The sequence below is a fragment of the Danio aesculapii genome, chromosome 5 (assembly GCF_903798145.1).
Source record: "Danio aesculapii chromosome 5, fDanAes4.1, whole genome shotgun sequence".
Lineage (NCBI taxonomy): Eukaryota > Metazoa > Chordata > Actinopteri > Cypriniformes > Danionidae > Danio > Danio aesculapii.
Window position 1 is genome coordinate 33,390,371 of NC_079439.1, and position 10,865 is coordinate 33,401,235.

The following is a 10,865-nucleotide window of genomic DNA, read 5'->3' on the forward strand; positions in this document are numbered from 1 at the left end:
TATATCTTTTTCTTTATTGTATTCTGTGCTTGTAGATTGTTTATTAGATTTTTTTGCATATACGCTTCCCTACAACATCACCTAATCAATCTAAAATGATCAATTCTGTCCAAATAGACATCATCGAGTCACCTGGTGGAATTGTATTCATATTGCAATATATAATCGCGGCATAACAAAATATCGCAATACTAGATTTTTCCAATATCGTGCAGCGCTAGTGTACATTAACTGTGCAATCCGGGCTGAGTATGGCCGGGCATACAGGTAACTAAAGAATGTAAATGCAAATCTTCTATTGTCTGTGTAGTAATGTCTCCGATATTGTACCTTTTAATGCAAAAATGATAATGAGAAATACACAATGAAAAAGACCAAAGAAGAAGCACCACCGTTTTAATTCAGTTGCTCACATTGAAATGTAACATCAGCACATTTTGGCACATCATAGATTCAAGGTTGTTTTCTACAGCTACATTGATGCAATATAAAGTTACATACATCAGTTGTATATATTAACGTTACGTCACTACATTAATATAATTATGTATGCTAAATTGTAACTGCCATTATCATGTATCAGCCATTATGTAGTCAAATATAACAGATGTCATTTAAATATATTTGCTGTAATATTCCCATGTAGAGTAAGATGATCTTATATTAAAGAAATATTGGAAAAATACAAAAATAAAACTATATTTCTTATAATCCTATAGGTTTTACCCATTTATTACTCCGATTGAAAAACATATTGCCATGTTAAATAATAACAGTAGCCTTATTAGTGTGTAAAAACAATTTGCACAGATCACATGCTCAAGCTTTGGAAATTGAAAGCATGATATGTTTCCGATGTCCTGAAATCAGTGTATCTCAGTTTGTATATGCATGTGTATGTGTGTGTGTATATAAAGAAACTGTAACTTTAAATCACAGTAAATTGTCATCAAATAAGCATAGATTGCATATTTTGAGAACAAAGGCTGACTTTAACATTGCACAATACAACATGTCAGAAAATTACAAATACATGCAACTGCAAAAGGAATGTCATTGCTTTTGTATTTTGCTCAACGATTATGTCGGCATTCACGGATCACTCAGAATATCTGAGTTTGCTGATTACACATAAAATAAATCCCTTTTTCTAATGTATAATATTAATCTGAAATAAGCATTTCGTTGTACATTGATATGTCTCTCTGCAGCCTCTTTAAACTAATATAATATTAGTCTCACTACAATTATCATCATATGCTTAGACTTAACTTGCATTATTGTTAAGCAAGGAAAATGTTAACTCATTCATATCAGTTATCTGTAATAGAACACATGTGAATTAACTACTGGCACAAGTGCACAAAAAATATAGACTTTGGACACACAGAGAACAACACCATCCAACTTACTGTTTAGGCACTGAGATTACTGACGAATGCATAAATTACAGATAGATGCTGGATGCATACGTTTATTTCAGAGTATGCATAAGCCAAATATTGCTTGTTACCATTACCACCAACCTAAAGCTATTAAGTTAACTTCGAAATATTAATTTGGATTAATGTGCACTATTTCATTACCTTTGAATAATGCTCTGTATCCATAAATGTGTACGAAATAAAAGCCTTAAACGTGACCTGTAGTTTTCCAGTTGACAGAGATATTGCGGAGACAAATTAGATAGAAAGACGAGATCACAACATCCCAGAAAAAATGAAAACCACAAGTTATTAAAGAATAGTACTTATACAGACTGGTTATTCGTTGACAACGTTGATGTTGTCAGCACTAAGAAACATTTCATGCAAATATGTAATTGTATGTATTAACACTTAGAACAGTTATATTGCAGGATATCGACAAAAACATTTAGTCTTACATGTGTGCACAATACGAATAGCCTGTTATATTTAGTCATTTATCACACAACCAGTAGACAAATTAATAAAAGACCTGTCGACAAACAATCCTGAGAGTCAAGACTGGAAGAAATATTGTTTTTGCAAGTTAAACAAAAGACAATTGCACAGGTTCCATTCAGTAACACTTTGGATTGTCACCAAATGTACTCTACTTTCCATCACAGTTTAGTACTGGTAAGTTTCTAGTACCTTACATTCATTTTCTTTTTAAATTGCTCTGAGCCTAACATTTGGTGACTTTAAGTGGATCATTTTAATCCCTCTTTTCATTCTGAAATCTCAAATTTCCCATTTTACAGTAGACATCGATCAAACCGGTGATGTTTGGTAAAATATATGATCCGGTGACTCGATGTTGTTGCAAAAAGGGGGAATATTTCTGTCATAATGTTATATAATGACCCTGACAGGGTATTGATATGAAGGGGATTACAATCGTACAATACAATCTAATATTTTAAGTATGAAGTGCTACATTATAATAGATCTCTACTCTGTCCCATGAGCCAAGAAACATTTAATATCTTATAGGACAATGATCATTACTTAGTGCTACACAATAAAGACCGTGACACCTTTAAACTATTACTCTGGGGTACATTGTTTCCTCATTTAACAACAGTCTGACTTTACCTTGAGTTTATAGTAGAATGAAAGAGCAGCCTTTGGTGTTTCTGTAAAATTGATCATTATAAACTAGTGAAATTAGTGGACTTTTTTTTTTTGCATTTTTACCTTGTTTTCCTCTTGTCAGTTATTCGTTGTATTAGAAAAAGAGCTGTTCATTTCATTCCTCTTCGAAGCATCTGATTGGCTGCGATGAGCATGACGCTGATGATGAACGCAATGGCGAAGGCACAAATCAAGCTCTTTCGCACACAGGTGTGCTTGACTTGTTGCATGGGACTTTCTTTGGAGACAAGTTGAAGAAAATGGAAGATAAAAGGTTATTATTAATCTTGCTACATTTTTCAGCCAAACATTTATACCAACCCAGACTCATTGGAAATACATGCCTCGGCCTACATTTTTTGCGATATGTAAAATAAAAAAAAAGAAAATGCATTGCTCCAGGTACATTTTGTTGTACGTTTCAGATAAAAAATTCAGTAGAGGGCGCTTCACTCTATTTTTGTGAATTTGAAATGTGCTAATTTGGGTACGTTTTGTTGTACTGTATATATCAGATACACAACCTCCTTGTACACATATTAAAATATTACTCCGCCTCAACTCAACTTTTGCTCTAAATTTCATGTTGTTGGACACAGAGAACCATCTCATACAATAAGATGTTTAAGCTGCATAACATACAGAGCACTGCTTTGATGACAGCCAAGAGAAACTTCATTTACATTTAAAGGCAGTAAATTAAAACTGTATAAATGGTTTGAGTTTAAGAATGTTCTGAGTTAATTTTGACTCCCAAGGGTAATGCCTTGTACTTTGAGACTGCTTTGCTGAATAAACATCTTCATTGAGATCTTCTACTTCCTCAATTTATTTTAACATCCACTAGAAGACTTCTAGGCCTTATACAGATCGCCTTGCAAACCCTTCCCTAAACCCACTGACCACTTCAGAAAAGTTGTCAATATGCTGATAGATAGGTGAGGCAAAATTATTCAATTACAAATTCAACATAAACACCATTAAGTTGTGTTGTGCTATTTATTTGGTGTTGGACAATCAACTTCATGAAAATAATCATTTAATTGTTGATTATATCAATAGTGTGAAAAGGAACAAAAGTTGATTGTGTTGTACTGACCCGTAGCATTCATTTATCTAGAAAATGTAGCCAAGCGTATGTTTAAGTACATTTTTCTTTTGGTTTTACAAATAGAGATGGAATGGAAAATCAAGGTTTTAAAACCGCCTACATTTTCTGTAAAAGCGTTCCTAAGGTATGTGTGGGATTTTTTTAATTAGGTTTTTCTTTTTGTTTTGTTTTTAGGACAACAGTATCTTCAGCAAAAAAGATATCAAAGATGCTGTTTTAAATTCTAATGGAATCTGTGTTTTGGAACCTAATGAAAACAGCACAAGTCAATGATTCATTAGAATTATTTAGCCTGACATGTTTACTGCTCCAAAATATTATAAAAGTTTCTCAAAATAAAAGCCATATTGTTCAAAGGGGAAAAAGTTGTTGTTGTTTACCCAAACATTTTAAAAGAATATATTTTAGAGAAGTAATCACAATACCGTAAAACCGTGCAACAGTGATTATTTTTATTCAAGGTTATCATAGCGTCAGAATCTTATACCGGCCCATGTCGATTCAAGGCTGAAGCACATATTCCAATGAGCCTGTGTTGATTTATGTAACAACTAATTTCAGCTTTAAATTTGATTGCTCAGGCAACTTTCCACTTTTTAGTGTTTGTATGACTCTGACTTCTCTCTTTTTGAGTACTCCAGTCTGTGCGTTTTGTTTCAGTGGCCCTTTCTGTTATACATTTTCAAGTGACTGTGTTTATGAGTGCACTGATTCAATCAATAATAAAACCGATTCCTTTGAGTGATTCACTGAATCATTCCTTTAACCAATTCGCTCAAAAGCACAGATACAGTCCATAACAAAACAAACAACCATATTAATTAATAAACAATAAATTATCAATCAATTTATATGAATCAATAACTAAACAAGCGACTGTCTGTATGAGGGTGTTATCACCAGATACAGATAACTGCCATGTTGTATCTAAAATGTAAGTTTAAACTTATTTATTAAAGGGGTAGTTCACTCAATATTTTTCATCATTTACTCACCATTTACTTATTTTAAATCTTTATGAGTTTCTGTTTAACACTAAAGAAGATATTTTTAAGAATGCTGGAAACCTTTAACCATTGATTTTAATAGTATTTGTTTTTTTCTACTATGGAAGTTGATGAGCTTTTTTCAAAATATCTTCTTTTGTGTTTATCATAAGACACTTGTGAGGGTTTATAACCACTTGAGGGAGAGTAAATAGTAAGTAAATTAGAATGTTTGGGTGAACTGTCCTTTTAAGCCATTGTAAGCAATTAATTTTTAATTTAAGTAACTACGCTTGCGATTATACTGTACTATTTTCTGAATTGCTGGCAGAACAACAGCATTTTTTTTTTTTTGGAAAGACGTTTCTTAACTTCCCCACAGTTTAACTAGATACAATATGTATAAAAGCTTATGAGAGGAATAAAAACACGCCAGCAGCTGGTATTTATTAAAAAGATATTTTATACCAAAGAGTACGAGGTGTTGAAGTGCTCATCAGTATTGCAGATGCACTCCCCACTGTCCTGCTTCAAACAGATTCATGAGCTCCTTTATTTCCCCGGGACTATCAACAGAATATGTTTCAGCTAAAAATAGGCCGTTTCCTACACTGCAGCGATGGCCTCTGTGTCTTGCGTTTTTAATGGAGTTGACAGACAAATTTGATTGACACGATAATGCCCAGACACTTCATAATGAAACGGATGCGCGGGCTCACATGGGGGCAGCGAATATGATGGAGACAAACAGCCAAGGTCATTGTATCATGTTCGCTGTTATCATGTTTTGTTGCTTCGCTATTGAGAATTGTTAGTGTAAAAAAAAATACTTACTGTCAATATCTACTTGGCACTCCGGGCTGTTTAAGTGACTTTCCTCTGTCATGATGATGTTCTCGATGTCTTTCATAGTCAAATGGTCACAGAAGGTCTCATACAGGAGTCTCTTCAGCTCATCCACAGTCAGCTTTTGCATGTCACACTAATCACAAAAAGAGAAAGGAGAGTAAAATTGATCTTTTGGTTAAAAGGAACAATGTTCAAAACGTCAAATGTTCCCTCAGATGATGATATAACTGCTATAAATGATCAGCGGCTAATGCTCAGATGAGTTATACTAAATAGCACATTTAAGAGAATATTGCCTTCTAATGGACTGAAGCGCCGCTTTCAACATTAATTTTAATTCAATGCTATTACCACCAAAGAAATGTCAGCAAGTTAATTGCAGAGTGTGAATAATGTATGAATAATCTCCTTTTCCACCAGTAATCGCAGAGAGTCGCAGAACAATGGGACGAAGTAAAGCCCAAGCCAGACAGAACTAATCACAGAGACCATAGGGCCAAATAATTGAGATCATTTCAAAGAAAACCTCCACACCTTCCAGAATATGGAGTCAAACTCGGCTCCGTGGAAGCGGTCGGGCATACCAGCCGAAGACAGCTTTGGTCCGAGGAGCGCTACAAACTCTTCAAAGTCAACCTGACCGTCACCTGCAAAATGAAAAGGTACAAAAACACAGGCCAGCTTCACTCTAACCTTTTTTTTTTTTTTTAATTCTGTGAGATTTAATCTCACGCTGATCCAGCAGAACTGACAAACTCTTATCTTCTGAATTGTTATCAGAAACATCAATCTTTTGTTCAGTGATTCACAATAGCCATTACCATATTGAATTGTTTTGCTGTTGCAGTTGTTTTATATCGAATTCGCTATTCCACTGTACCTCTCTGATAAATATTCCTGCAAAAAACATCTTTGATCTAATCAAAATAAGACAAATGATCAAATATCACACAGTTGATCAATGCATATGCTCAAATACAGAGCTTGTGTGTTTAAATAGTGTAATTTTTGTGAGGGATGATATACCGTCCATGTCCAGTCTCTGAATGATCACCTCCAGCTCCACTTCATTTGGCATGTAGCCAAGAGACCGCATGGCCACTCCTAGCTCCTGTTTGGAGATGAATCCGTTCCCATCACGGTCAAACACCTTAAAGGCTTCACGGATCTCTGCAGATGAGCCACGTACATTGACATGTCACAATATACAACCATTCAAACTTTTCCGTTGTTTTTGTAGCCTGATTGAAAAGCCAGACCACTTTGTTACTTCCTTCAGATTAATTAGAGGAAAGCAAATTAGAATAAATAAGTGCTTTGATTCATTGCCTTTTGAATATCAGGAGACAGTCAAACCACACATTATTGATAGCTGCTATTAATGGTTATGACAAGGAAATTCTGGACATATTTTAATTCACTAAGCTGTATTATTATTTCCTGTTACTTCATCATGGTGGATGTGATAAATGTAATGCAAAATTGCATGTAATTATTTGTGAGAGTCGGTTAACTTTAATTTATTAGAACAATAGAATACTTAATTATCATCATTTATTAAAAAAAAGACAAAAAACTTACAAATAAAATTCAACCAGGACATGATTCAATAGTTTTACAGATACTTCCTTTAACCTGAAATACATCACAACGTAAAGCAGATTTTTAAATACAGGTAAAACACCAAAACAGAAGTGAAATTCTTAAGTAAAATAATCATATTGATAAAAACCGTCCATTATTTTTGAGTATCTCTTTTTGATCTACCATGGCATAACATAAAACCCTATGGCCAAAGCACACAATATCATAATAGTAGCTAAAGAATAGACATTATATTTAAAATTCTGATGTTTGTGTGACTTTACAATGCTAAAATGCAATAATTTAATTGCCCACATCATTTTATACAGTAATAATTGAGTACACCCCATTTTGAGTACATCCATTTCTCAGTCAATATACTGTAGGCAATGTATTTTGGTGCATTCAAACAAAACAGATTTATTAAACAGATATATTTATGAAAATAATATTTTAGTCACCAAACATATTTAAATATTGAAAGATAATACGATTTAATTGCAAAATATTGCAAAAATAAATTTTAAACTATTACATTTTAACTAAAGTTTTCAAATTTTTCTGCTTCTCTTGATTTTTTTCTCATTTTTAAATTTGTGTTTAATATTTTTCCATAACATATAAATTTGAGTGTACTAGTTTTTGGACCGTTATCATAAGTTATTTTGTTACATAAGCTCCAGATTTGTTCCCAGTGATGGGTTGCAGCTGGAAGGGCATCCGTTGCATAAAACATATGCTGGACAAGTTGGCGGTTCATTCCTCTGTGGCAACCCCAGATTAAAAAAGAGACAGTCAAAAAGAAAATGAATGAATGAAGGAAGCTCCAGATTTGGCTTCAGTACTGACTAATTTAATGTATATGCTCAAATATAATATTGTATAGCTTCCTATTAAAAATATGAATTTAAAAGATAGATTTGTGAGGGGTGTGCTTGTATATGCTGAGCACTGTAATTTAGATAACATCAAAAGGCAGGCCTCTGTCTTTGAAACCCGAATGAGCTAGATCTGTGTATCACATGCTGGAAGCCTGTGCACAAAAACAATGTAAATAAAATGAAAATGAAAAGAACATAAGTACATGTTCTTGCACATTTATTTATCTGAGGACACTTGGATGGAAAAAAAATACAAGTTTAAAGGTTTAGGTAATTAATTTAGATGTCATATGATATGTGCGTCTTATGAAATCAATTTGTTTAAATGTGCATTTTTCGAAAAAGGCATTAACTGAAATAAGTGTTAAAATACTACATAGATTTTCGTCTGTATGTATGTTTTAGGTATGAAAGCCCACATTTACCTATCATATTGCAAGCTTTTACTATATATTTAATACGTGTATACGTTTGTCATGATTCTAACAATGCGTGTGTACATAGAGCCTAGGTGAAAAAACTAGCACTTTATTGAATGTGGACAGTAGAAGCTGCTGCAGGGCGCTCTCCATGGTGCTGAAATCCCACATTCACAAAGTACTGGCAGCGTTATCACCAAGATAACGTCTCTCTTCAACTCAAAATGAAATATCACTCACCCTCCACTTCATCCTCGGGGAGGCTGACGGGAGCCCTGTAGGAAAGGATATCTGGAATTGAGCAAAGTCCCCTGTACATGAACCTGGAAGTCACAGCACGCACTGGCATCTCTGCGAAGGCAAACCGACGCTTTTATCCTGATCTTCATAAAGCACCTGTAGTCCGGCCACTGCAACTTTACTACAGAGCGCTTTCTGAAAGCCCGAAGCCAGCCATCAAAACGCGTGTCTCCATCCTGATTACTGTGGTCCAGATGCGATTAGTCACTCTGCACACTCATGCGGGAATGATCGTTCATTCGATCGATTGCGGATTGCCTTGCATCAGGTGCGAAAACTATTGCCTTGTGATTTCACCAAATCGCACATTCAAGTATTGCCATTCAGATGGAGCTTGTGTGGCACAGGAACGCGTATGCTGCTGGAAATGTCCCCGCGTTCTGTACATCTTCAACTGGCTTTGAAGGATAAACGCAGAGCATCCCTGTTCAAAAACAACGTGCTGTCAGCTCTCCTTGAGATTACGGTGGTTCCATTAGCTTATGTTCATCGTTTGTACACGATGTTTCACCGATCGAGTGAAAAAAAACCCGAATTGTGTCACGTTATACTAATGCGCATTACCTCCCGGGCATCACCGCCTCCCTCACGCGCTTGATGCAATCCTACAGGTAGTCGAACGGTCTCGAGTTACACAGATTAGAATATGTTGAAGCGTTCCAATTTCTAACATTTCAGTCAATTTTAGTTGTTAATTTGATCCTTTAGAGAGATATCGAAGAAAATAACACGTTCTTAAGTAAGTGACTAATCACACGAGAAAAAGAAATCCTCCATTACAGAACGATTAATAATGTGCACATTTGCTAGAAACGATGATGGCAATTATTTTGCGGAAGCTCGAGATGAAAGACAGAAATCCAAGAAATGTTTGCTCGTCTGTGTCCTCGGTGAGCTCTGATCCACGAATGCGCGAGCGCTTGATGCTTGTCCCTTCAGCCAAAGTCACTCGCCCACTGTGCGCGCACGCTCTAACGCGCTTAGATACAAAGGGGCCACTGTGAATGAAACTCTTTCAGTTTCACCGAAAGCTTTTATCTTTTTTATTTGTCGGTAACTGGTTTACGGTGTGCTTGCTGAATAAGTGCTTCAATATGGTCCGTATAAATTCAAATCGTATTGTATCTAGCATATCCCTTACGGAAATAAACTATAAAGAAAAACTAAAAACAATCAATCATGGTTGTAGTAACCACAAATTAACTGTACTTTTGCTCCAGTAACCATAGTTTATATATGGCATTTATAAAACTGATGTAGTCTATGATGTTGAAAAGACATGGAATTGACAGTAAACAGTGATGTACAAACAGGTTAAATATGTAAATCACACACAGTTGTCCACCAATAATAATAAAAAAAACAACCTAATAATATTTGTATAAGTGTTTTATTCATCAAACGTCGTTTAAAATGCTTATTTTAATCGTATTTTGTATCCCATGTAAAGTGTAGAAAGCAATACTATGGCTAAGTGAGTGACTACTGTGAAGCCCATACTTGCAGACAGGTGTTGATTGCACATCAGTTGTGAGTATTAAAGTGAGGGTGTGGAAAACCTTCATTCGTTAATTCACTCCCTCCACTATCATGAGTCTTTTAGTACTGGGAAAGCATTAGGCCACCAACAATAGGTTAATGTAGCAGCCCACATGCATAAAGCCAATGGCAACACACAGATCAAAAGGACCTCAGTTAGGAAAACAATGCAATGTATGCTTAATCGAGCTCAAATCATTAATATTACACTATAAATCATTGATGTCAGCATGGCATCAGTAAGGCATCCAAAAATGGTGATTTGAATGTCAAACATAGGAACAGTGTTAACAGCTTGGATTAACTTATATTCATCCAAATGGATTTATACAGAAATCATACAGCAACTTAAAGTCTCTGACATCAAACAAAACCGCATAAAAACGTGGTTACTGTACACTTAATAAAACCATGGTTCATTTCTGTAAGAGATCACATATAGGACACTTTATAACACAATTTATAGCACATCTGATTTTAATGCCTGTATTTTAAAATGAGGTATGGGTAAAACAAATGTCCATCTCTGCTGTCCATCGTTCAGCTGGCACTGCGTACAGGTGTGAATTATTTAATGATCTAGAACAGGGGTCACC

General features: G+C 35.0%; 1 protein-coding gene across 1 annotated transcript; it reads right to left on the reverse strand.

Moving 5' to 3' along the window:
• Positions 1-663: 663 nt before the first annotated feature.
• Positions 664-9,625, reverse strand: cabp7b (calcium binding protein 7b). Its single transcript, XM_056457986.1, has 5 exons — positions 8,671-9,625; positions 6,573-6,716; positions 6,081-6,193; positions 5,532-5,679; positions 664-2,838 (listed from the first exon to the last, which is right to left on the reverse strand). Exons 1-5 carry the CDS (start codon positions 8,777-8,779, stop codon positions 2,711-2,713), a joined length of 642 nt encoding a protein of 213 aa, XP_056313961.1. The 5' UTR covers positions 8,780-9,625; the 3' UTR covers positions 664-2,710.
• Between the last annotated feature and the right edge of the window lie 1,240 nt (positions 9,626-10,865).

Coding starts and splice junctions, on each gene's coding strand:
- cabp7b (XM_056457986.1), bottom strand. CDS start 8,779: ATGCCAGTGCGTGCTGTGACTTCCAGGTTCATGTACAGGGGACTTTGC. Junction 6,717..8,670: donor CCCCGAGGATGAAGTGGAGG/GTGAGTGATATT, acceptor GCTCATCTGCAG/AGATCCGTGAAGCCTTTAAG. Junction 5,680..6,080: donor TTGACTCCATATTCTGGAAG/GTGTGGAGGTTT, acceptor TTTTGTGATTAG/TGTGACATGCAAAAGCTGAC.